General features: G+C 40.6%; 1 protein-coding gene across 1 annotated transcript in view; it reads left to right on the forward strand.

Moving 5' to 3' along the window:
* Positions 1-26,835, forward strand: part of ltk (leukocyte receptor tyrosine kinase) — a 59,371-nt gene extending 32,536 nt beyond the window's left edge. The window contains exons 11-29 of the mRNA XM_075448252.1: positions 1,048-1,116; positions 1,321-1,495; positions 3,858-4,008; positions 4,189-4,317; positions 4,669-4,825; positions 9,132-9,317; positions 11,779-11,877; positions 15,587-15,748; positions 15,906-16,007; positions 20,691-20,877; positions 20,967-21,057; positions 21,480-21,544; positions 21,929-22,058; positions 22,150-22,247; positions 22,701-22,793; positions 23,036-23,137; positions 24,413-24,547; positions 24,807-24,897; positions 25,041-26,835. Of these exons, the coding sequence (XP_075304367.1) occupies positions 1,048-1,116; positions 1,321-1,495; positions 3,858-4,008; positions 4,189-4,317; positions 4,669-4,825; positions 9,132-9,317; positions 11,779-11,877; positions 15,587-15,748; positions 15,906-16,007; positions 20,691-20,877; positions 20,967-21,057; positions 21,480-21,544; positions 21,929-22,058; positions 22,150-22,247; positions 22,701-22,793; positions 23,036-23,137; positions 24,413-24,547; positions 24,807-24,897; positions 25,041-26,057 (3,239 nt within the window). The 3' untranslated portion in view covers positions 26,058-26,835. The remainder of the gene's footprint in view (positions 1-1,047; positions 1,117-1,320; positions 1,496-3,857; positions 4,009-4,188; positions 4,318-4,668; positions 4,826-9,131; positions 9,318-11,778; positions 11,878-15,586; positions 15,749-15,905; positions 16,008-20,690; positions 20,878-20,966; positions 21,058-21,479; positions 21,545-21,928; positions 22,059-22,149; positions 22,248-22,700; positions 22,794-23,035; positions 23,138-24,412; positions 24,548-24,806; positions 24,898-25,040) is intronic.
* Positions 26,836-27,174: the final 339 nt, after the last annotated feature.

Below are 27,174 nucleotides of genomic sequence, written 5' to 3' on the forward strand. Positions count from 1 at the left end.
GTTTCTTGAAGCACCGTACTGCTAAAAATCTAGTTTTTTATCTTTTTAGTATGACTGTAACGCACTTTTTTTTACTTTTTGTGTGTAAGAAGATACAGCATATCATGAGCAAAAATAGACATCGGTGCGACGGCCAAGGAATTCTGCTTTGAATCTGCAGAGCATCAACAAAATTCACAGAAAGGCGAGACAGCTTATATGTGCTAATTAGACAGCGTGGAAGAACCAGCTCCAACCAACCCTGACTACTTGTGTGGTGGGGCTGTACAGCTAATTTGAATGCACTGTGTAGAACAGATGAAAGTTGGTATATGCTACGTAAAGAGGAGAGCAGAAGCAAGACTGAATGACAGCATAAAAAATGAATGAATAACCATTATGATACCTCCACGTCCACCGCATCCTGTGGTGGGGGAGATGTGGGCGGGGCTAGATCAGCATATTCATACATCCCCATTCAGTCAATGAAAATCATCATGTAGAGTCACATCCTGAGCAATATGAGTTTTTAGAAGATTCATAACTGCTGGAGTTGGACTTGTATGAGTGGTAATTTAAAAAAATAACACGAAAAAGTAAAAGATGTTGTCACAATCAGCTCACACTCACCCTCATATTTACTGACACAATTCTCAGGTACTGCAGCTATATGAAAATGATGGAGCATCACTTTGAATTTTGCGACCACAAGGAAGTTTGGGATGGAATTATCTCCTTTTCTTTTCTTAAAAGACCCTCCAGTGTTTCTGATTCGACCAGCTCTTATCATGGCTGCCACTTAGATACTATCTCGGGTTCTCTCCTATGCATTAAAGACTACAAGACTGGACCCTTTGCGTCAGCTTGTAAAAGCAGACGGCAAGGACGAAGAGAGATATATTCATGTCGCTCAGAAAATATCTCATTCTATATTATCTCATTTCCTTTAATCTAGCATCATTCTTTTTTTTAAATTATCTATAATTTTATCAAAAGCAGATGGTTGATTTTGATTATTTTCTGCTTTTCCCCTACTTTAAACTACTTTTGCTCCTTGCCTGTCTTAAGATCTCAACTCTCTGATGGAAATGGCCGACTTGGATTTCTTGACACCCCTTCCAGAGCCTTCGATCTCAGGTACATGAAAGCCCCAGCTGTGACCTTGCATAGTTTGGGAATTTCAGAATTTTGGCAACTTTTTAAATCCATTTTGCACACAGAATTTGCTTATCAGATGGCGGAGTGTGTGCTTGTACTTTGTTTTGATGCTTCAGGGGGAATTTACAGCTTCATCTGACTAGAAGCTTTAGATCCATATTACAAATCGTTCTCTTTTTATAGAAGTTTCTCTGATGATGTGGTGGTTCAACTCATGTGGCGCCAGTGGACCCCACGGCCCGACCCAAGCCCAGTGTGACAGCACCTACAGAAACAAAAACGTCAGTGTGACTGTGGGGAAGGAAGGCCCCTTAAAAGGTGTCCAAAAGTGGAAGGTGCCTGCAACTGAACGATACATGTAAGTGATAGTAGAGACAGCTGAGGTGCTTACGTACCTGAGCTGGTGGACAGCAGCAGTTGATTCTCAGGGGACATATTTTATGATATTTTATTTACCTTCTTTAGATTATATCCTTTGAAAGGAACAAGACCAACAAACTCTTGATTGTGCTAACAAGTATGTAGTGAATTACTTTGAATTGCTGACCTAATTTGCTGAAAATATTAAAGCCACATCAACAAGTGCATTGTAACATAACCATAAAATAAAAACTGCTGTAAATACCCACTAGTGCACCAAATCCACAGCTAAAAATATTGCCAGCAAATTGATATGATTGCAGTATGTATTAATAAGCTGTTATGGGTTTTTTGCTTTTGTCTTCGAACCACAAATGAAGTGTGGAAGTCAAAGATAAAGTGAAATACTATCCTTGTGCCAGGTTTAAGACTTCTAAAGTGATGTGTTGACATTAACATAGATCCTGTAAAAGCAGCTACAGTTTGTCAAACCATTTCTTTTTTTCTACATTCCTGCATAAATGTGGCATGAAACATCATCTAAGACTCACAGAGATAAAAAAAACAAAAAAAAAAAAACATGGATGGCATTTTGAATAATAATTGAAAAATAAAATTTAAAATGGGTGAACAAGATTCAAGGTTTTTGTCCTCACACGATTTTTTGACATCCTGCTTTCTGGAAATATAGATGATCCCCAAATTGCAGAAATAACTCCAATCAAAGCATTTCCTGTAACTTATTTCTGATCACGCTTGAACTCCAACTCGGAGAAATTTCACCTTTCACACACGTTCCTTCCACAACATTTCTCTGAGCATAAAGTCAGGACTTTGACGTAGTCATTCTGAAAAAAATGATTTGATTCTATTGAGCCATTCGTGCAAAGATTATGTGTGACTTTTAAAGATTCAGTTCAGAGAGAGAAACCTTGATATTTCCCTTTGCAATTCCCTGATATAATGGTAAATTCAACACTATATCATTTATCCCAAGCCATTCTGACCCAGATGCAGCAAAACGAACCATGATACTTCCACCACCCATTTTTACAAATAGGATACGGTTGTTTTGCTTGAATGGAGAGTTTGTTTTCTTTCTCCAATGATAGAGAGTTGGATTTTTATCTAATCTTTCTAGAAAACAGTTTCGCGAACATGGAGTTTAAAGAAACCCTTGTTACTTTGTGACCTCTGGAACTATTTCACTCCTTGCTCTTGGAATTGAATTTCAGTTCATTTAAGTTTCTTTACATAACAGCAATACACAATGAACATCATCCCAAGGCACTTTACAGATGCAGTCCAATTAAATCCAATTCATGATAATCCAAGTCAGTCCAATTTATCATACTTGCATTCATATTATGTCAATCAATAAAGAGTTGCTTTGCCAGAGAAACCAAAGATTGCATTGATCCTTCACACTGACTCAGGGCAGCAGGTTACAGTGGAGAGAAGAACTCCTTTTTTAAGAGTTACTTCAACTGGTTGGAGTGATCTTTTTGGCTGACCACTCCTGGGGAGAATGGCAGTGGTCTTGAATTTTATCAGTTTGTACATTATCCGTCTGATTGTGGATTGAGTCCAAACTCTTCAGAGATTATTGACAATGCTTATTCTGAGGGCCTCGGAAATTACCACAATCCCACAAGTAACGTAATATATCTTTGCAAACTTGTTGCGTAGCTCAAACTCAGTTCACACTTGATTGTCATCCCTTTAATCAAAAGCGTCTGACTCTAACTATCATCTTAAAGTGAACTGCCAATCCTGGAGGCACACATATTTCTGTTTCTCAAAAATATGTAACATTGGATAATTTCCCTGAATAAAGACGTGACTACATATAATATTCATGTCTAAGTTTGCTATATTTGTCAGATTTGTTTAACTGGATTCTCTTTGTTTACTTTTTGGAGCTATAGACCTCTTTGTGTAACATTAAGACACGGCTGAGGTCATAGTTTATAGGTGGGGTTTTAAAGATAATGCTCAGTGCAAGTGTTTGTGGTCCTGCTAGATCAAGACTCCAAGCGTTTCCATTGTCTTTGCACTGACAGTCAAGATGGATACAGAATTACTCAAAGGATTTGCAGAATGTTGAGTAACTGAGGCTGAAATACATAACTGAGCTACGTATCAACACTGTGTTGTACTTAACACAGAATGTGTTAGTGGAATTCTTTACAAGACTGCAGGAGACGGTCTCTTTGATCTGTGTTTTATGACAAACACCTTGTGTACAGCTGTTTGCACAAGTGTCTATCTAGCATTGGATGTACTGTGGAGCCTGATGCCAAAAAGCAATTTATTTCAGTCCGAGTTTAATCCCCTTGTGTTAAAACAATCTCCCTCAGGATCTCGGCGTATGGGGCTGTGGGAGGAAAAGGAGCCAAAAATCACAACAAACGCAACCACGGGGTGTTTATATCTGCCATATTTCCTCTGGAGAAAGGAGATACTCTTTACATATTGGTGGGCCACCAGGGAGAAGATGCGTGCCCAGGGGTGAGTAGGTCAAGTGTGACGACAGGCTGGAAGAATAGGTTGGCATCTGCGATGTATCACTGAGATATCTTTTTTCACAGAGAGACTAAAGTGACCTAGATACAGTTGTCTTTCTCTTGTTTGTATGACGTTGTCTCTATTTTTTTTGTCTCACACTTGATTCTCATTCTCACTCTCCAGAGAAATCCCCTCACCCAGAAGATCTGTCTGGGAGAGTCATCGGTGATTGAAGATAACCTCAATGTTGAGGCTAGTGCAGAGTGGGCCGGCGGAGGAGGTGGCGGAGGAGGAGCCACTTTCATCTTTAAGGTACCAGAAGATATTTTGTGTTAATTCAAAACTGTGTCTCCCTTATTTGGATTTGTATAGCACTTTGTTCAAATTTGGGCCTAGTCCCAATTCCTCCCAAGAGAAGAACTTTGGTTTGCACCCATGATCTCTAAAAAATGCCCACTGTGTCACAGTCCAATCCCACGGGTTTAGATAAAGGTTGAACAAACACTCTTGTTCAGAAAGAGACTAAGCAAATGTATCTTCTGTAATTTTTGATCGCTTATCTATATTAAAGATTAAGACATCCTGGGTCAAGTTGAATTTCCATGACTAGTAGCATATAGGCATATACACTATTTCAGAGTTACTGTATTCTGGTTTTGTCAGATGGAGCATGGCGAGCTGGTTCCTTTGCTGATTGCAGCTGGTGGAGGAGGAAATGCCTACTTGGAAGATCCAGAGTACAGTCTCGAGCTGGAACCACAGGAACAGTACGAAAACAGCACCACAGCTCGCAGTACCAACGGCCTAAGTGGTGCAGCAGGTAGAGTAACATAAGCTATCCATCCACCGCCACGTGAATGTTTTTCAGCCAAACTAAATGAAAACGAATGATCTCATTTTCCTTTCTTTGTATATAATTGAATTTTTGTGTTTCCCGGTTTTAATATTTCACTTGAAGATCAGCCTAATCATTTTTGTTAATTTCAAATGAAATTCTGGGTCAAAATTGTTTAAAACAGTCAATAACTGAGCAAGAATCATGTTGGATGATAAAAACTGAAGCAAAGTTATGTTATGTGTAAAGTTCCGAAGACAAAAATTTATGCTAAAGATAGTTGCTCTTTCCCACAGAAAACACTCCTTCTGAATTACCGTAATAGATTGATTTGCAGTCCAGAATTTCTTCCATTCCACGTCTACGTCATCATGTCACACATTTCTTCAACTTCTGTCCAGTTGCTAGTTTGAAATGCCCTAAAATAAAGCTAGATTAAAGGGGAAGTCCACCATTATTTCCTCACTGCTGTGGAGCAGCATATGCTTCCTCTAAAGAGTGAATACAGGAGTCTTCGTGCATCGCTTAACATGTGGGGACCTGAGAAACCCAGTGGATTCATTTTAGTTTGAATGATATTGGGCAAGTGGATGACAATATCATCATCATTGATCGTAGACCTATAGATCTCTGTTATGCTTAGATGCCAATGGACAGAAAATGCCCGAAATTGTGTAGATTTTAAGAACTATGTAAAACCCATTAATCTAGGTCTTTTTCACTTGGATTTCATTATGCCCTTGGTGCTTTAGTCCAAACAAAACAGTGACCATTATGTTCCCTTGATGGTACTCTCATACTGCTGCATCACTCCAAATGATCGAATCTAGCATAAGCAAAGATGAATGACTGTGACAGAAGAATTCTCAGAAACGGTAACCCAATTGCATGAAGACATGCCTCGTGGTCTGACATGGGGTGTAGTGGTCCACTGTTTATATGAACATTAAATATAAAACTCCAGGGTTTTGTCAGGCGCTGACATCTCTCGGAGGGCTGTGCCAACACCAGAGGCGGTAATTAAATACATGTAGCCATGTGCTGTCAGATGTGAAGCCAACGCCACAGTCCCTGCAAATGCAATACCTCTGATAACAGCTGGGTGCCGTCAAAAGACATCACTGGCTTCAATTGAAAATACAGTATTTTCCCACATGTCTTTATGGTGTCACTAGCTTCATTCATTCCATATCCCTTGTGGTTTGTGGGCTGGTCGTCCATCAAAAAAAAGAAAAAAAAAAGAAGATTTTTCAGTTTTTCACTACTGGTTCCAAAAAGACACAGATGGCATGAAAAGAATGGCAAAGTCAAGGCTTTAAAACAACAGTTCACAAACCAATGGCTGACTTTGTGGTGGTCTTGTCTTTACAGTCTAAGGCCTGCACTCACAGAATCAAGGTTACAGAAACAACTGTACAATGGCTAATCAGTGCAGATGCAGGGGCTTCTGGGTAGGGGCTTCTTAAAGGAAAACGCCGGAAAGTTTCAAATTTACTACTTTCCCTGGTACATGTTCCCCAAAATCGATTTCTGACCTTGTTTACATTTGTCAGCCCGAGAGAGTAACATTCGCGAATGTTTGAAATTCAAGTTATACCGCTCTGGCTCTCCCTCCCTAGCGCCGCCATGTTCACTCAACATGACGTCAGAAATGCAAACATTTTTCTACAGCAATGGAAGACACTTACGAACTGTCTTGGTCTGACTCGGACCCGGAGATAGAATGCGAAGTTTCGCCTGAGTCCGAGTCAGATCATGATCAGCCTCTCGATCCAAGTTATGTTAGCTTATAGCCATCAGCCGAGATGGTCGGATAAGGCTAAAAATAAGGATGGACAAGTGGCTGTCGCAGCAGCCGCGACACCGCCGCCAAATGCTAACGACTCACCGGTTGTGTCCACGAGCCGTGAGGCGTTTCCGGACCCCATACCCAACCTTGTGTACCGTTTCCAGGCCTACCGGCAGGTGACCTACTTTCTCCATGGGAGACTTGGTAAGCGCTTCCGAAGAGTGATTCCCTCCTGTGCGGTGTGGGCGATCAGGGATAAATAGGACGGGACCTACAAGGGTTTCCTTCACGCCGACGAGGCAGTTGTAGACTATCACTACAGATATATGTGAACATACATGTTGAAATAAAAATAATTTCTAATTCTACTATATACAGGTAGTATTCAATCATTGTGTATTTCCAAGTTACACTCTACACTTTGTTAGAGCACACTCCCGCCACACAAGTAGAATTTTATTTCCGCTGCACAAGTCGAATTGCATTTCTGACGTAAAATATGCCCGGATGTGGCTGAACATGGCTGCGCCCATGGCCAGAAGTGAAAAAATCTGGGAGCGCAAGGTTATGGGTTGAATAATGTAAAACAGTGTGAGAAATCGATTTTTGGGGGACAGGTGTCAGGAAAAATAGGAAAATTTAAATTTTCCGACGTTTTCCTTTAAAGAGATGGAGTCTTAGACTGAGCATTAGGTGTTGTAGCATTTTGCAACATGAAAAAAAATGTAATTTATGAGTATAGGCGCTTTAACATTTCAATGATAATGTTTCTAGAAATGAACAGGAAATTAATCACAAATTTGTTCATACCTTCTTCTTTCGTTTTCAACTTGTCTTATCTCACCATTTAAGCTAATGAATGATGGGGAGGAATATCTTTGAATGCAATTTGGAAAATAGATTTAAAGCCACATAGTTATTGATTGTTGGATTGTATTAATTACAGTGAATGGTCGTTGTATTCAAGAGTAAGAATCATATATATTATTCCTGATGACACTGATAAATGTATGACTCCCATCTTTACTTTATTAGCTAACAGAAGTTAATGTCCCAGTAAAGAATGTACTGTAACCCTGAATGACTCAGATTCTCGATCTCACATCCACACAGCTGTGTGATATTGAAAGCACATTTTCATTTCTCTAAAAGACAGCATTATCCTGTATTGGATATTGTGATGAATAAAGGATTTGTTTGTTCTGTATTCACACACACAGCACTCTGTGTTTGGCCTGTGGATAATGGGATATGTCTGGATCACATTCTTAGTTTCGTGATCGGTCTTGACCTTTGAAGCGTATGTGACAGAAAGGTTCTTTGAAACGTTCTCAGTAAATGCACTCTGACCCACTGTGTTGCCATAAATTCTTAAAGTAAAAACGGCTATATATATATACATATAACATCAGTGTTACTATCTTGTGATTATGTGACATCAAGAGTCTAAGGGGAAGGGTTGAAAAGGATTTTGGCCTTGTGTTGGACTGAATAGCTAAATCTCTTGACCCTCTTGTGTTTGACCACCTGCTGCACATAAACAGACACAAAGGAAAAAAAAGAATAGTGGACAAGTCAAAAGCTGTGCTGTGTATCTGTGGCCGATGCATTTACATCTCCTGCTGGAAGCGCTCCTACCTTGTCAGTTATAGTCTCAACAAGCCATTCGGAACTCCGATACACTCCCCTCATTCAAAAGCCAGCTCAAAAACCACCTGTTCAAAATCACCTACAACAGCTGATAAAATGTTCCTCTCTCCCCCCCCTATGTGCCTAAAGTCTGTAACAGTGTTTTTCTCTTGTCTTCTTGTTTATAATGTCTCGTTTTTGTCTCTGCTTTCTGTTTGTTCCTTATGTAAAGCGTCTTTGAGCAAAACTTATATATTATTATTATTATTATTATTATTATTATTAAGAGTGAGCTTCTTTGTTGTTAGAAGATCTTACCCTAAAGGAGCCTTATTAAAAGGAACTAATACACCAAGCAGAGTGTGATTCCCAGAAGGGGGCAGACAGACAGATCTATCTCTCACTGATTCCCTCTGCTGCCGATACACTCTGCTGAATTAGCGGTCGCTAGTTGTGACTGACTTGTGGCGACTGAACCAGACAAACAATAAATATTGTAAGCAGTGGTAACCATAGATACTCAGATGGTGCTATCACTGGCACTTATAACAGTGTTTTTTAAGTTGCCTCGACCACATAGGCACAAGATAAGTTTTATTTAACATAAAACAAGTAGGTGAAAAAAAAAATTGGGCTTTTGGGGTACTTTATGAAGTCTAAGGAATTTCTCAGGTGACCTCGCTAAAACACCTTGGATTAGGCCTGACCTTTCCAAATTTACCAGAGCAAATCCATTTTTCTGTGGAACGTAAAAGGAGTGAGCAGTCAAAATACTTTCGTCTCTATGGATTGATTTCAAACAGTAGCAAGAGTCAGTCATGTTTTTAATCCTTTCTTAATATTTGAGTCATGTGGGGCTTTATTTTCCTAAAGGTGGAGGTGGTGGCTGGAAGGACAGTCCTAGTCCTCACATGAGTGCAGGCAAATCGCTGATGGAAGGTGCAATGGGGGGGTCTTCATGTCCCCTTGCTGTGTCCAAGCTTGGCTGGTCAACCTTTGGGGGTTTCGGAGGTGGAGGTGGAGCCTGCACAGCCGGTGGTGGTGGAGGCGGATACAGGGGTAAGAACATTTGATCTATTTGGAAAGTACCTGTGTCTTTGTGTGTTGTACTCTATGTTCCCTCAAAAATTCTTCAAGAGAAGAGGATTCATTATTTTAGTTTCATCACCAAAATGATTCACCAGCCTGTGCCTCAGTGTGAAGAATGATTCATTCTTGCCTGTTTCACTCTCAACATTACAAATTACAGACCCTCTTTATTGATAATCACATACATTAATGAATAAATGGGAGATCATTTGGAGCACTTTAGATTTAAACAAACAACAATTTGGGGCATTTCAAAATGCCCCAAAAACTTTAGACTTTCTTTAAGTGAAATACTACATCGTATGAGCAATAAAGTCCTGGATGAAGACAAAGCTGTAGAGGAGATGGGGAGTATGAGGGCTGAATTAAAGGCAGAGTGTCGCAGTTACAATGATATTCAAAGAGCAAAGCATAAGGGTTGATTGGCTCAGAAGAATCAAGCAATGTGGTTTCTGGATGACACCAGGGACACTGTATTTGAGGATTGAATACTTTCAACGGTGTGGAAAGGTCACTGTGATAAAGAGAATAGACCTGCAGGAATGGCCACCCCAGAGGAAAAGTAACAGAGGAGGGGGGGGGGGGGGGTTATCTTCTAGTCTGGTAATTAGATACAAGAACCTACAGAAGAAAACAGGTTCTTTCAAGAATTTCTTCAATCTAATCCCCATTTTGTGACTTATTGCTTGAAATGCGACAGTTTTTTCACTGAAAGAAAACCGTCTTTAAATTGTATTTGAACACACTGACAAGCAAAAATGCCATAATGGCCTTATGCACAAGATTTTGGACGCTTGTTTTCGGTGTTTTCTCCCTGTTATGAGAAAGACTGGATGCACATTAGGGGGAATGGAAACAACCTTATGAAAAACATCAAACCTGTCCTAGATTAAAATGACGACTCACAAGCTGTTTCCTGTGTGAGTCGACAAACAGTGACATAATATCCCAGATATTCCAAGAGAAACAAGTCCTTCAATCATAAAACAAACACATAATTTGTTCACATCCTAAAATATAACCCATATTGGTGCAAACTACTGCACGTGATGGAATGGGAGGAGTGGAATCGTTGGCATGGTAACATGCCGCACTTTCTATTAGTCATATGTTCATGATGTGTGTTCACGGTCAATAACGTCAGCTGTTTTTTCACCTCTGAATTACATTCAGTTAGTAACCTTACTGAAATACTGTTATCTCTTCCTGGTTGGATTTACGCAATAGCATTATTCAGGGTGGATTAGAAAACAAAACTGTCACCTTTGTGGATGCCATTTTGCCGGTTATATGTGAACACAGCATGTTATGACAAAACTTTGGGCCTTCCTGGTTGGGTTTAGGCAATATGATTAGAATTGGAAATGTAAACAAATTGGTTAGGAAAAGATTATTGTTTAGACAAAAATATGCATGTTTTTGCAATGCCACTGTTGTGTTTTCACTGCTTTCACAATTCAGATGAAATCTTAACAGCAGTCTTAGGGCGTATTCACACCTACCTCGTTTGGTCCGGACCAAACGACCAAACGGACCAGATTTTCGTTGGTTCGGACCTTTTGGGATGGTCTGAATACAAACCACCGAACTCTGGTCCGGACCAAACAAGCGGACCGAGACCGAGCTGAAAGGTCGGACTCGGTCTGGATCAAACGAACCCTGGTGCGGATCTTTTGGAGGTGTGAAAGCAGACCGGACCTAATCCCAGACTTTTTGCTTTTTTGTACCTCGGGAGCATCCGTCGTTTGTCTGCTGCTAGGTAACAGAGCGTCGTTCTTCTAATTACTAGACCGGCTGTGGTAAAGCTAACGAAAGACCGAATCAGCGTTCTCCTCCGTAGCCGCCTTGCCCTTTGTCATCGTTGTTGATAAATTACTTGTACAGCAGCATAGTAATTACACAGTTGTGAAAATAGCAAAACGTTGAAAAAACATATAGTTTTGATTATATTAAAAGCAATAACGGCACGGAAAGCGTCCATGAATACATTCACTTTTGAATTTAGCACTTTGTGTTGCGCGTGTCGATTCTGACCAATAGCCGAACGACTTCAGGGCGCGTGGCTTTGTTGACATATTTTGGTCCGTTTACTGAAATGTACAGTCTGAAAGCAAACCGCACCAAAATGAAAAAAAAAAAGGTTCAGACCAAAGCAAGTGAACTATCGGACTTTCCTGGTGTGAATACGCCCTTAACCTCTGGATGACCTCTTTGAATGTAACTCTAGGCCTTTTTGGTTCAGTGCTGTTGTTGTTGCCTTTTCTTTCTTGACTTTTGTTTTCAGTTTGGATGACGAATTTCTCTGCATTACATCTAGATGCAACAAAGCCTATTATGCTATCCTCTGGTGATTCTGTGCAGTCTAGTGTATTTGCAGATGTTAAAAGGTCATTTGCTTCACTAGTGAATGGAAACGTTCCTTTTTTGGCAGGAGGTGATGCTGCGCTGACAGACGAGATCACAGCCGATGGACAGGATGGAGTTTCATTCATTCATCCAATGGGAGAGATTTTCCTGCAGCCTCTCGCAGGTGGGACTCACTGACACGAGGCATATTTGTACGTTGTCTAAATGTTTAGAAAGGTGCACAAACCAAATGTGAATAGGGAGCAAACAGGCCCTGTACGATTTTTCTGCAAAACATGATAGAATGGAAGAAAATGAAATGGAGTTGATCAGAGTGAAGAGGAACTGAATAGTAGAGAGAAATGCACTAATGAGGACTGAACAAAATAACAGTGCAACGGAAAAGAGAACTAAGTGCATCCCATCCATTGACAAAGACTATGAAATGCTGTTGAAATTCATGTAGAAAAGGTTAAGAGGTCAAGACTTTTTGACAAACTTCGATAGAATGCAGTTGGATAGCCTTGACTGCAAAAACACAAAAGCCATGTGTATCCCAGATGAGTGTTTGTACGAGAGAAGGATTACTTTATATTTCCTACCAAACAATTTAAAATAGCTTACAGAGATCTTTAGTTGTGAATGTAACATTTCCATCACAGCCTGTTTCAAATATATGGGATTCAAGACTAGGTAGACATTGTTGGGCCCCTTTTTCTGTACTCAGAACAACATCAAGGTCAAAACATCAAGTGAAAAATCACTTTATGTGTGTGTCTGTGTGTTTAGCTAAAGGTGCGCCAAATTACAGTTATTCTGATGCAGACATTTTGGGCATCGACACAATTTACTAAAGCATATCTTCTATATAGATTTATAAAATGAATGTGCACTGAAAATGCAAATTTTTGGCTTTGATTAGAGGGTATATAGGGATGAGTTTAGGAATTATAACTCTTTGGTATGTAAAGCACTTTTACTGGTCCTCAAATGTTGGTTCAATAGCAGTGTCAGACAGGTGTGGATTATTACTTCATCCATTAGGCAAGTAAAAGCTTAGTTGTTGATTTTAATTATTGTGCTTGCATTTTGAAGCTGTTGCTATGGACTCACAATATGCAGTCAGAGGAGCTCTCAATGCAAGTATTTAAGGCCTTACTTAGGCTAAAAAAGCACGATAGATCAATCCGATACATAATCCTAAGAGCTTGAATAAAAGGGCAACTGGACTTCTTGGCTTGGTTCTAGAAGACATTTCACTTTTTATCCGAAAGAAACTAAAAAAGCCTTTTGGAAGTGAAACAAGAACCAAGAAAAGAAGTGTCCATTATTCAAGTTCCTAGGATTATCATTACTGAATAACTGAGAATCCACACCAACAAATCCGGTTCATAGTAAAAACATCCGGAGTGGAAATATCAATTATTTGTCCAATTCTGTGAAAACAAAATGCATTGATCAGCCCTGCAACATAAAAATGCCTGGATGCCCACAGAAGACAACAGTGGTAGATCCTTTCTGTGAACCAAAAAAAATTGTTTTTAGAAATCCCTGTGATGTCGTCCAGCCAAGCGAAGAACACTCTCCAGGAGGTCAGCAATCATTATTCAAGTCTCCCATAAAGAAAAGACTTCACAAAGCCGATCCTCAGGGTTCACCTCAAGGCACAAACCATTTAAAAAACTCAAAGGGAGAAAGGTCTTGAAAAACACTTCTGGAACAGCATTCTTTAGACGGATAAAACTAAGATCACTTTGATATGGAAGGACAAGAAGAAAAAGATGTGCAGAAGTCTTTGAATAGCTCATGATCAGAAAAATGCAATTTCAGCTAAAAACACTGCGATGACATAGACGTGTCTTACTGCTCGTGGAACCATACCGATGATATGACAGAAGACAAGAGTGTCTGACATTGTGCGCTTACAACTAATATTCATAACCACAACTTAAATGACTAAATAATTTGTTTTAAGCTAAATGTCAAAAACTGTGTCAGGATTCAAATATTTCTGACTATGCGTGTCGGTGTAAAAAGTGAGGTCTTTTTTCTTTTTTTGGTGAGACTAGCCATCTGATTCCCATTACTTGAGCAGGAGGAACAGGAAGACGGTCGGTTAATTCATAGCCTCGTGCAGCCTGTTGCCTTAGGCGCCGAGAGACAGACCTCCATTTTCGTGTGAAAGACGTTGTTGTTGCAGTGGGGGCTGGTTAGTCATCACTCTGAAAAGACAATGACTGGATTGGATCTACAACATGAAACGCACCGAAGGCATAATCAGAAAATAAATATAATAATTCAATTTAAAAGCCAGAACATTCTTCTGTCATGTGGTTAGATTGTCCTCTTGTCTTTAAGTTTAGGATGAGGTTTGTGATGTGACACACAGAGCATCGCCCAGTTTCTCTCCCCTTTTGAAATGTGTGTGAGAAAACAATGGAACTCTGTTTTGCTCAAATTGTTTAGTTTTTTTTTTTCATAATTCAGTCCAACTCCATGGGTGAATGTCCAGTAATGGTATTTTAAAAGCATTACAAAAATGTTTATGACTTTTTCTACCCCACCCCCCAAAAAAAATCCACACATTAAACACAAAATAATTAACAACTTTAACTTCCATATGAAATGTGTTAAGAGATCAAAGGACGAGGCTGATGAAAAGACCAAAACAACTTCTAACAACTTCTAACTTCTCGTGAATATTTTGTTATTGTTTTTTGCTAAACAGAATGCCCCGAGCCAAGCCAAACTCACAGCATTTTAAAATCCAGCATTGGAATCATAAATTCAGCGCATGTAACATGATGCAAGAATCCGCAAATAAACCCCAGCGACCTCTCATGAAAAGCACCAACATGCCTCCTTCATCACTTTCTTTAAGATGCTCTTAGATTCCTCAAAGGATGCTCATGTGTTGAATATATCAAATCTTTCCACAGCCAAGGTAAACACTGTTAAATATGCATTTTTTCCCAGATCTGTCACCACCCTGGCCACATTAACTTTCACTTTTCCAAAAAGTCTAAATCGTTCCAAACGGCTATGTGCTGTGGTTTGGAGAAAACATTTGTAGCTGAATAAATCCTGTTGTACATTTTGGGCTTATTATCATATTACCACAAGAGGGCACATGTGTTGCCGCGTCAATGTTCATCACAATCAAAACATGTCAGACGTGTCAGAACAGTTACAGATGACAGTTCGAGTCCACGACACTTAAAGACGAGTTTTAAAGAAACCGGCTTTAGCTGCACTGTCATGCTACTTAACAGCAAATGTCAACACGGTGCCTTTTCTAACATTGTCTGGGGTTTGCAGAGCACTTTTCAATTTATTTTATTATTAAGGCAAATACTCATACAGTACTTTTCATTGATGTTCACAATCAGACACAGATGAACATATCAGGGGTGATATGGGGTCCAGTGCCATCAGTGCTCCAAGGATGCTTTTACAACCCCTCAAACCGCTGAGCCACATCCACCACACAGCCTTAATTCGTTGCTGTATGCAAACAAAAATCAGGGTAAAATATGTCACCAGACGTTGTTTCAGAATTCAGCCTCATGCAGGGGGCCCCACCGTGGGTTATGCTGAGGTACAGTGTGGCCATGAGCCCAAAATGAGCATTTTACCTGTGCCCCCTTGTAAACTAAGTAGGGCCCACATGGGCGAACCTATGCAAGTTGGCGAATGTGTGCATTGTCAGCAAAAAAAAAAGAGTTTTACTAATTAATGGGAAAAACACATTTATCCACAGTTTATTCTTCCATCAAAACCACATGGGCAATTAACTTTACCATGAGACCAAGATAGGAACCATCTATTCCACATGTTTCACCTTCTTTTGTCTGTTGAATCTAATGATTGTGTGTGTGCATTGTTCCTTACAGCCATGGAGGGTCACGGCGAGTGTGAGATCAGAGTTCAGCTGAACTGCAGCCACTGTCAGACACAGAGCTGCAAACAAGAAGAAGATACTCACCTCATTCTCTGTCTGTGTGACGATGATGAATTCCTTGCCGGTGACAACGTTACATGTGTCAGTACTCTAGGTGCGTTATTGCCCGCAACGCTACTTTTTGCTTTGGATAACGCCTGTGTGTAACAAAGTTAGTTTCAAAGTACAAAGTGTAAATCAAAACACTTACCAAGCTAAACATACAGAGCATGTTTAAACCTGTTAACTGACCGTCTTCTGACATCCCCAAGGCTTACCACCCCAAGGCCCGTTGTCGACATCGCTGATCCTGGCTGTCGTGGTCTCCACCATCGCCAGTGGCATTGCCCTGGTCTGCACCGGCATCATCCTCAGTAAGAGACTCCTCCAGTTCTGTGCGCAGTCTGTGCCCACCACCTTCCACCGGCTGTGAGCGCAGCTGGATATGCACATGCTTCCAGACGTTACTAACAACAGAAACGAGAACAACTGTGATGAATGTTTAAATGAACACAGGAGCGGTGGGAAAGTTATGACTGTAAATTATCAGTTGTTGACAGTGAACACAGTCTGAACACTTTGATTACAGCACTTATGTCAGGTGATGCTCTCTTCTCTCTGACTGTATCTAAATACAGTATAGATTTTTCCAAAGAGGTGGGAATGAGATAAAATTGCAGATGAGAGGTGATATCTCATTTAGCGCCTGCAATGTAACGATTGCTCTCACTGAAGCATGAATTGGTTGAGATGTACTGTAAACATCTCACTGTATATCTGTAACCCGAAAACTATAAAAACAAAAAGTCCAAGCAGAAAACTTTGACATTTAACTACAAATTTTATGTCAGTTACCTGCAAGCTGATCAGTGGGATAATATATATCAGAAAATGTCAGCCTTGGCTTAAAAGGTGAAGACAGTCATAATTATAAAGGCACGAATAGCAGGGAAAGAAAGGGACTGTGACTGACCTTTCAGTCCTTTTGAGAAGATTACAGCCACACTCAAAAGTTAAGCACAAGTCACGAGCGTTGTGTTTCTATGATTAAAAGTAACAGAAATAATTCATCCGTGTTACAGCAAAGTGCTTTTTACACAAAGCATTGTGATACACAGTGTTTGGGAGAGAGCGGGTACCTGTTTCTCATTGAAGAAATTACAGGGAAGTGTCTGTTGGTTATAGGTTTTAGTTACTCTGGGAAGATTAGAAAGTCAGACATGCTTTACTGATGTTTGTGACACAAGGAAGCAGCTTGAAATAGGAATAATTAGGGAATTAACAATGAACCATTTTGAATGGATTTAAGCTTACCGCTGTGTGGCAATAACACGCGAAACAAAACACAGCAAACAACATCTCAAACTGAGCATGAGTCATCTTTATAATGTTACAATATTATAGGCTACTAATGTATTAGAATTTAAATCAGTCTCAGAAGCTGTGATGCACTGTCAAATATGAACTTTTATTACCTGCATAAACAGTAAATACAGTAGTCTAGATGTGTAGTAATTTTGCAGTCATATAGGACGGTGAGGGATTCTGCTGCGAATAACGCTTTTTTTTGCTGATAACTCAGAAGGGAATCCTGACATTTGCAGTTGACCCACTAATATTCACACAAGTGCTTTTTAAGGGGTTTGAATAGCAGGTTCTCCCTCCTTGTCGTCCTTTCCGTAACCTCTCTGGACATTAAGTAAACCTCAGCTTCTTTCCCACAGTGAGTTCTGGTGAATCTAAACTTTGTGTAGGGGTCTCTGGAGGAGTCATATTTCCTGTGAAACATCAGTTACACCTTTGCCTCTCTGGGCTTGAACACAGCCCGACAAGAAAACCAGGAACGACAAAAGCACTTTGGGTATGGAGTAGTAAATCCGATAAACCTCCTGTCGGGAAAGTTATTTAAAATAAATGACATGCTATATCTTGGCAGAGGGGGGTCTGAGCAAAGTAATTTAAATTTCTCAGCAGAGCATGAAGCAAGAATGTGGTGTGTCCAAAAACCTAGGGGGCAATGAAAAGACAGCTTTATTGCATTGATATTCAAAGACCATGAAAGAAGACTGCTAATCATTCTGGTGGCAATGTTTTACTTACTTTTAATGTAACCATAGAGTCAAATCTATTGGCAGGTCAGACAAAAATGTAGACTTGCATACATACATCCAAAATTATATCCGTCTTGTTTTGTCTTCTCATTATAAATGACAGCTCAGCTCAAATTTCTATACTATGCAAACTTTTCAGGTAAGAGGAATGAAATCATCAGCTTTTATTTGGCAGAAATTCACTCTTCTGACCAGAAGTTGACATAAATTCATCATAGACATATTGGGCTTTCAGTTATTTCTTTTTCTGGGCTAAATGACCGTTCAGCACGAACATTTTGCATCATAAGTGTCTATTTATTTTGGGTTTTCTAAAATCAGCAATCAAAATGGAACCTTCATTGTCTACACTAAATGTACAGTAAACCCAGAGGGTGTTTGACTACTATGACAGAATTGGTAGAGTGCAATTAAATTTGATGTTTTCACGGCACAGTCCCAACTTTTAAGCACTGTCTACATATTGTCAGTGGGGTTGAGTTCAGTACAGGAAAGGCCGTTTCAAATGCTCGGCTTGGGTTTTCCATTCCACCAGCTTTGACGTTTGTTTTGGATAATTGTCCTGTTTCAGCACCATTGTAGCCCTTCTTTCATTCTTCATTTCACTTTCAGTTTATTTTTACGACCCCCAATTCACAACAAAAGTCGTCTCAGAGCACTTTAAAGAGAAAATAAACTAGTTCAAACAAGCGCGATTATGTACAGTCCAATTCTAATCCAATTCCATCCAGATCATTCTAATCCAATTCCATCCAGATCGTTATAATCCAATTCCAAACAAGTTTATTCATAAAATGCTAATTCGTAAAAGTTGCCTCAGGAGATCAAAATATTACACTGAATCCTCTGTTTGAGGAAATCCCCCAAATGCATCCACATTGTTCAATCAACCAGGTCCTCTGACCAACAGCCTCAGAACATGATGCTACCGCCACTTCATTCTGTTTAATCACCTAACACTTAGGACAGTGTTCGTGGGGTTGAATGCCTCCCTTCAACTTCTTTAAGCATACCTCTGGTCGCTGAACTCAACAACTCAGTCTTTGTCTCTTCTGACCATAAATCTTTCTTCCAGACACATGATCAGCTGTAACCTTCAGTGGAGCTTGATGCTCTGTGTGTCACATCATAAACCTCATGTTGTCCATTTGATGTAAAGCTTTTGGACAGTTCACAGTTTTTGGTTGAACTGTAACTTTGTAGTTCCTGCATTGCTCCTGACCGGGTGACAGTTTGGATCTTTCATTGGCTTGCAGTTGTTTTAACTGATGATCTTTTGATCAAAGTAATGGCTCCAATAGATGATTCTCCCGCTCAGCTCTGCACCGAGCTGGGAATTTCCCATTGGACTGTGTACTGGTCAATCCAGTGACTGCTGTCAAACAAACCATTTCTAAATTAACACAGAGACGCCATCATCTGCAGCCAATCACAATCACTAATGAGTAGTGAAGAGGCTCTGGCAAGTGCAGACATTTTGGCAACTTTCAATTTCAAGTGCATGTTTGAACATATCTGAGCCTGTATCATTTTGACCCTATTCTGAAAAAAAATAGATAAATAAAAACTTAAGCAATAAAGTCAATAGTACTTCAGACCAAACATTTAAATGATGTTCCCAGTGCATGGATGAGATACACACTGGAAAAATGTATTTTCATCTGTCAATGTAAGAGAATATTTTGCTAAAACAAAATGCATTTCTTGTTCCAGTCAATACAACATTGAACAATGGCAGACTGATGTCCTTTCAGGTAATAAGAAATTTGGGGAAATGGCTCAAAGAGGGAGAAGACCAGTTAGCAAAGGTTTGGATAAGTCATGATGATAGATGGCAGATATTAGTCATAAGATAAATGGCCTTCAAAGATATAGAAATATGTGAAAATAAGCTCCGTTTTTCTGTTCTAAAAACCAATGAAAATTAATGTTTCTAAAATATATGGTGTGGAACAGTTAAACCATAAATACACCCTTTGTAATCTGCAATTAAATATCAATTACAGGTGAGGTGTTTAAATAAACATAAGCTCTTTAGTGTGACTTCTTCATTACTTGTAATTTGTGTAAATGTTTGCTCTTGCAGGTAAATAAACCAGAGACTAAATGACTGACGCTCGTGTGAAACATTTACTTACCTTTTAAAAAAATTTGAAGGGGGATTGATTTACTAAGCTTTTTTTTTTTTTTTTTTAAATCAGTGGCTGTTTAAATTGCAGCAAAGCACACTCACACACCCATCAGCTTAATGCTGTTTCTCCACCTGAGCTCTCCCCCATGCAGGGAGGTAGTCTGTACCCTGGGCGCCCCCATCTCCTCCACCCCTCCCTTCCTCCTCCTCCTCCTCTTCCTGCTGCTCCTCCTCCTCCCCCTTTCCTCCTCCACACTCCCCTCATCCCAATCCCCCCCCCGAGTCCCTAGCATCTGCACCGGGCGATGGCTCGACGGCACCTCTTACCTGCACGCCACTCCCCCTCCCTGGCAGACTACCAACCTGCATCGGGGATGTGGGCTGCCTCCACGGCGGGTGAGTCCAAACTCACTGGCATAGATAGTCTAGGAACAGTAACCAAGGAGGGGCTATACCAATAGCAAAACATGTCTTTCTCTGATTTTCACAGATTAAAGACTTTTTTATTTTATTTTTTTTATCCAATTTTCTTTAAACTGTTCAGGGTGAGCTTACTAATGTGCAGGTGTGCAATGCGTAAACAGATGAGTACTCTTTCGGGAACAAAATGAGTGTCTGTGAACCATTTTTTCCACCACTGAGATGATCCCTCCTTGTGTTAGTGCTCCTACACTTTGTAGTCAGTAAGTTGCATCTGCCACTTGCATGCAGGTGTGGGTTCGTGGTTACTGTCAGGGTTATGAATTTTGCAAAGCATTCCCAGACTCTGAGGTAAAATGAGCTTGTTTGTACTCTGTTGTTATATTTGTCCGTAGTGTGGTACCGCCGGAAAAATGAGCTGCATGCAGTGAGGGGACGTCTGCAGAGTCCAGAGTACAAGCTGAGCAAGATCCGTTCCTCCACCATCATGACGGACTACAACCCGAACTACTGCTTCGCCGGCAAGGCTGCCTCACTCGGGGATCTGAAGGAAGTACCACGCAAAAACATCACACTTCTTAGGTATGACGTGAGGATATCGTGTGAAAATGTACCTGTGCAGTAGTTTCAATTCCAATTTCAATATGATATTTCCTGCTGTGTTTTCTTAGGGCTCTCGGTCATGGAGCATTTGGTGAAGTCTATGAAGGACAAGTTCTAGGGATAGGTCCCGATGGTAGTTCTATGCAGGTGGCCATAAAGGTCAGCTCACACCCTGAAACGCATATGAGGACAAGTTGTACATAAATGCATGACAGTGGCACTCAACAAACATCCCACAGTGGCGCTCCTGTCTCTCCTGCATCCGAGTCACAAACAACATTTTTGTATGCATTTATGTGAAGAAGTATTCCTAGTTTTTCCAATTTCTTAAAACTCTTAGAAATATAACTCCACAAAGATGAAATAACATGTCTAGAGAAAAATGTTTGTAAATTTGTGCAGTCAGTGCCCTCGAATTACACCAAAATGCATAAAAAAGAGGAAAACTGAGTGAGCTCTACATTGTGTTGCCTGCTTTTCAATGCTCTGCTGATTAGGACTAGTGATGTAGTTTCACTTGACAATGGCACACAAACTTCAAACTGCTTCTCTGATTTATTTATTTTTTTTCTGCTACACAGACTCTTCCAGAAATCTGCTCCGAACAGGATGAAATGGATTTCCTGATGGAGGCGCTGATTATGAGGTGCACCAGACTACACTTACATTGAGCGGTGGCCGCCGTATAACGTGCCCCTTTATTATCAAACCGATTTTCCAAAGTTTTATGGTAGCAGGGTCCATACATTTTGAGAAAATGGAGACAGCTCAACATTAATTAATTTTGTTTGTTTGATGTGAAAAAGTACATTAAAATGAACTTTTCAGTAGTTCAGGTGATCACAGAAGGTTGTGGTGGCATCATATCTGAAGCTGTTTTCATTCATTCTGCCTGCTCTGTGCTTACTATATGATATGACAGCTTAAGACAGACATACACATGAACATGACATGTCTTTTTTTTTATCATGAACACACCACTAAGTGCAGCCCTCCTAAATCTCATATTGTTCACCTTTTTTTCGTTCAGCAAGTTCAGCCACGAGAACATTGTGCGCTGCATCGGGGTTAGTCTGAACATCCTGCCGCGCTTCATCTTGCTGGAGCTGATGACCGGAGGAGACATGAAAAGTTTTCTGAGACAAAACAGACCACGAACGGTATGACTGTGCAGCAGCTTTGTGTGTGAACCTGCATCTGAGGTTGGTGAGTGTTTGTGGGGCCCGCCTAATTGAGCAGTGCTGTGTCCAGGGCCAGACCTATTCACTCACCATGTGGGAGCTGCTGCAGATGGCCAGAGACATCGCCCGTGGCTGTCGCTACCTGGAGGAGAATCAGTTCATACACAGGTTAGGACTCGCATCCAGTTGTTGGAGCTGATGCTGGAGTTTGAGTAGAAAGCGAAAGCAGGGATCAGCAACTCAGAAATGAAATGCATAACTGGAGCTGAGCTCTGGTTTGTGGTTTGTGTGCCGTTCCTTAGCTCTTGTATAACACTGGCTGAAACAAAAACATTTAAACTAGTATCAGACTTTAGATTTTATAAAAGGTGTGAAAATCTGTAAATAGGAAAAACTGCTGCACATGCAGTCACGCATTTACACGATGTTTGGAGCCTCTCTAACTGCATGTCTATGATGCTTCACTGAAATACTTTCTTGCAGTGGTTTTTAATCATACTGTAAAAAATTCACATTATCTCTCATGTTTTGGCAAAATGACAAATGCTGAACTTAACATATAACAAAGCGATGGTGTCATCATAAAGCTACATTTTGTAACAGACTGAACGTATTTTTCAGAGACATTGCCGCCAGAAACTGCCTGCTTACCTACCCTGGAGCAGACAGAGTGGCTAAGATTGGAGACTTTGGCATGGCTCGAGACATTTACAGGTTTGTATGCTGAATCTGCAGGAGCAAAGCAGACATGGTTATTTATGATGTTGTGTCTCATTGGAGCAAGAACTGGTTTGATGTGACTATTTCTGAAATACTTGAACAGCTATTAAATTTTCCTATGCAGAGCTAAATACTTGATTGAACCTACAGAGTTCACTGCCTTATATTTACCTTCTATTTTAAACTGAACATACATGTCTATTACTAAATCTGCCGGCACTGCCTTTCTTTTCCAGAGCTAGCTACTACAGAAAAGGTGGCCGTGCCATGCTGCCAGTAAAATGGATGCCCCCAGAGGCCTTCATGGAGGGAATCTTTACTTGCAAGACTGATACCTGGTATAAATTCTTTATGTATACTGCAATATAAACCGAAAGACTCCATCGCTTTCAGTTTTGAACTGGTCTCAGTTTTGTATTGTTTTTCAACATCTTGTTACAGAATACATTATTCAGAGGTGACACAAAGTTGTAAGTGTTGTTGCGCATCATCTATTCACTAACTGTACACCACGTACATTATTCAAGCAGCCAAACAGTTTTTTTTGCATGATAAACAACTAATACCAGATGTTGCGAGCTCAAATTTAAAACAGACTTGCACTGAAAAACATTTTTCATATGCAGAAGCTTTAAACAGCCAAGCAACCCTCTTGAGTGCTGAAAACTATCCCAGCACTAAATTACATCTAATTCAAAAGCCTCCATGTGGTCAGAGCAGTACAAGCTGAGGGGATATTCAGAAACAGTCGTTTTACTCTGAAACAACGCCTAACAAAGCAGCTTATAGTTTCTGTATTAATCAACAGAATATCTTTAAAAGACAGAGTCACACTCTTTTCAACAGAACAAAGAATCTCCTATTCCTGCTAGAAATGGAGGTGCAGAGTTCCAACTTTCAGTTCGATATTTCACTTTTATGGACTGAAAGATAGTCTTTTTTTTTCAGATTTGAAAAATGAAAATAAAAATCCAACATATATTATCATGGTCGAAATCATAGGATTGGAAACAGCAACATAATGGGTTAAAATATGTTGATTGTCAATCCTGTTTGTGCTGCAGTCTGACCACAGAGACTCATCAGAATCCACTCAGATTCTTGGGTTCCACTAAAAATGTTCAACTAGTTCCTGTAAGATGTGAAGCAATAACTGCACACAGCAATGCTTGTCTTTGATTTTAATTTATTTGCTCCACCAAGCCTGTCTATTTGGACACCAGATGGAAATTAGCATTTGTGCTAAAATCTGGCACATTTACATGTATGTACACTATGTATATGTTCATTAATGTGCAATGTCCTGAAAAATAAAAAAGTAAAGTAAAGTAAAGTAAAGTAAAGTAAAGTAAAGTAAAGTAAAGTAAAGCAGACAGGATTTTTCTTTCTTTCTACAATGCTCCTCTTATTTAAGTTAGTTTGATGGACATTAGATGAATATTGTCTTTTTTTATTTAAAAGTTTGTTTAATGGAGACACTTCACTCATTATTCCTGGGGGTTTTTTTTCGGTGTTTTATACGCATTTCCCTTTGGTATTCACTGTCTGGGGAACATGAAAGCAGGAAAAGCATCGCAGTCCCCTCAGTTGACGATCTTTGTCTCCCCCTGCAGGTCATTTGGAGTGCTGCTGTGGGAGATCCTCTCTTTAGGGTACATGCCTTATCCATGTAAAACCAACCAGGAGGTCCTTGAGTTTGTCACCAGCGGAGGCAGGATGGATCCTCCCAAGGGCTGCCCGGGGCCTGTGTGAGTACTTAACAGGAAATGCACACAGAAGACATGAGCCCTTTTTCTGGGTGTAAATGTTTGAACAATATCCTCCACTAATGATGACACAGAATGGGCTTTGCTTTACCCTGTTGATCTGGCATTAGTTTTATATACTTAAAGTTTCATCTGCTTCTTTCTCTCTGAAACTTGATAAACAAGCAGCAGCGACAACAGCAGATGTTTCAATGGTGACATTTACGTTGTAGTTTATCAGTTTGCATCTGTTACTCTTTAGCTATCGGCTCATGACCCAGTGTTGGCAGCACTGTCCTGATCACCGGCCCAACTTCTCAACTATCCTGGAAAGAATAAACTATTGCACTCAGGTATATTTAATCTGCAAATGATATGAAACTTGCCTCATTACTGCATGCTTCAACCAAATTCAAACATGATTTTCCTTTCTCAAACCTTTCCTTCTGCTCTTGTATGGCATTAATACGATCTCCATGTCTTATCTCTTTATCAGGACCCTGATGTGATCAATACACCCCTACCTATGGAATATGGCCCCAACACAGAGGACGATGGAGGCACAGTATTGCGTCCTGCTGTCCCAACTTCCACCAGCCTCACTCCACTCCTGGTGTCACATCCTGTTTGCCAGGATTCGCCCTCCCAGCTGGGTTTCACCCCCATGGGCTTTGGTTCCTCAACCCTTCCCCCACAGCCCACCAAACCCCGTCTTCTCCTGCAGAGAACCCAACCTGTCCACCATGAAGTGACGTCATGTCACGAGGTTCTAGAGCCGTCTTGGGCTGAGACCGTTCCTGCCCCTGCTTTGTCAACAGGAAGCAACTGTCTCCATCCTGAGCCTCCTCATCACCGACCCTGCTCCCGAAACAGCTCCTCATCAGGGAGCCAGAGGCTGAAGAACAAGACTAAGAACCTTTGGAACCCAACATACGGCTCCTGGGTCTTGGAAAATTTCAGGGGAAAGAAAACACTCGCTCACACTCAGTCCATGCCACTCTCAAGTTCTACCACCAACTCACAGATCAGCAGCCCAGCTTCAGAGAGTAACGAAGCTGTGTGTGACAGCACCAACAGCACCTACCTCAGTCCATCTCCATCTCCAGCCGGTCAGGCTCAGGCTGCCCCAAGCACACCCCCTCATAAGACCCCAGCTGGTGGGGCCAAAAAAGCTGGTATGGACTTAGCTAAGCTCCAGAGTTTCCCTTGTGGCAATGTCAATTACGCCTACGATGAGCAGAGCTACGAGGCAGAGAGCCTGCCCTTGGTTAAGCCCAAAATCCCAGAAGCTATCACAGGCACCAGCTCTCCTCTGAGTGTCTCCCCGGGGACTACACTGGGTCTGGCACTAGGCCTCCATACCTCCTCATCTTGCATGCCCAAACTCATGCTGAAGCGTCACGCCAGCTACGGACACGAGGACGTGAGGAGACACACCAAAGCCGAGAAACCCACACGTGACCGAGACTCTGGCTTTTCTCTCTCTGAAGATCTCAGTGTTGTCCACATCTAAAAACAAGCAGCTAACAGGGATGTTGATCCAAATCAAAAATGTCAACTCTAACAAAATAAATGCATGACCATAAGAGCTTTGCCATGGTCGAAGAGCCACAAGATCAAATTATCACATCTCCTGGTATATGCTGGAAAATACACTCGAACACTTACATTCACACAAACACTCCCCTGTACTGTGAGACGGAGAGCCAATGCTGTAGTCAGAACACTGTCCTGGGCTTCTGGTAGGGTGGTAGCTAAACAGAAATACTGAGTGAAACAAAGCCCTGCGCCCTCTAAATGTCCACACTGATGGAGATGGATGCCAGAAAAGAACTGCTGTAGATGAACATGTTTTCATTTTTTTTGCCTACTTTGTGGGTTTTTTTTCTTGTTTTTCCCTATATTTGGATTGTGAAAGCTTTGGCAATTGTATATTAAAATCTATAGTTTTCGGTATGACAACTACAGGCCAGAAACATTGAGTCATGGGAAAGAGGAACTCAAAGAGGTTTCAATTTCGATGTGAAATGTTATTGAACTTTTGAAAAGAATCTGTCCACTCAACTGCAATAAGTATTTTCTGGCACGAAAAATGTCAGTCTTTCTACATCTTCAGTTGTCGCAGTTTGACAGGGTTTTGGTTGCTGCTTCCCCCTGGAGTGTATGTAATGAAAGCCCCCAGGACCATGTGTTCCACAGATTTATATCCAGCTACGTACATACGTGAACACTCCCATTGTGTTCGCGTCAGCCCTTACTCTAAACTCATCTCATGTTACATTGAGCAAATACAAAGAAAAAAAGTTCCCCATCTAATTATGTGCTACCTACAACTGTTTGTGCCAGTGTTGAAGAAATTTTTTTGTGACAAAATACATCTGCTTGAATGTTCTTGAGACAACTAGCGGAGCTGATGGTGAGAAATCCTTGCCAAGACTACATATTACATTGGCATTACAATATAGTGCAGAACCTCCTGTCACTCCGTCTGTGACGTAGCATGTGACACAGCATTCAAAACGATGTCATCAAACAGAACAAATTCGTTTGCTTATTAAATAGGTATTTTGAGTTAACCCTCTTTCCACATGTCTCAGTCTTTACTTGGCCTGCAGTTGGTCTTATGAATG

The sequence above is a fragment of the Odontesthes bonariensis genome, chromosome 17, assembly GCF_027942865.1.
Source record: "Odontesthes bonariensis isolate fOdoBon6 chromosome 17, fOdoBon6.hap1, whole genome shotgun sequence".
NCBI lineage: Eukaryota > Metazoa > Chordata > Actinopteri > Atheriniformes > Atherinopsidae > Odontesthes > Odontesthes bonariensis.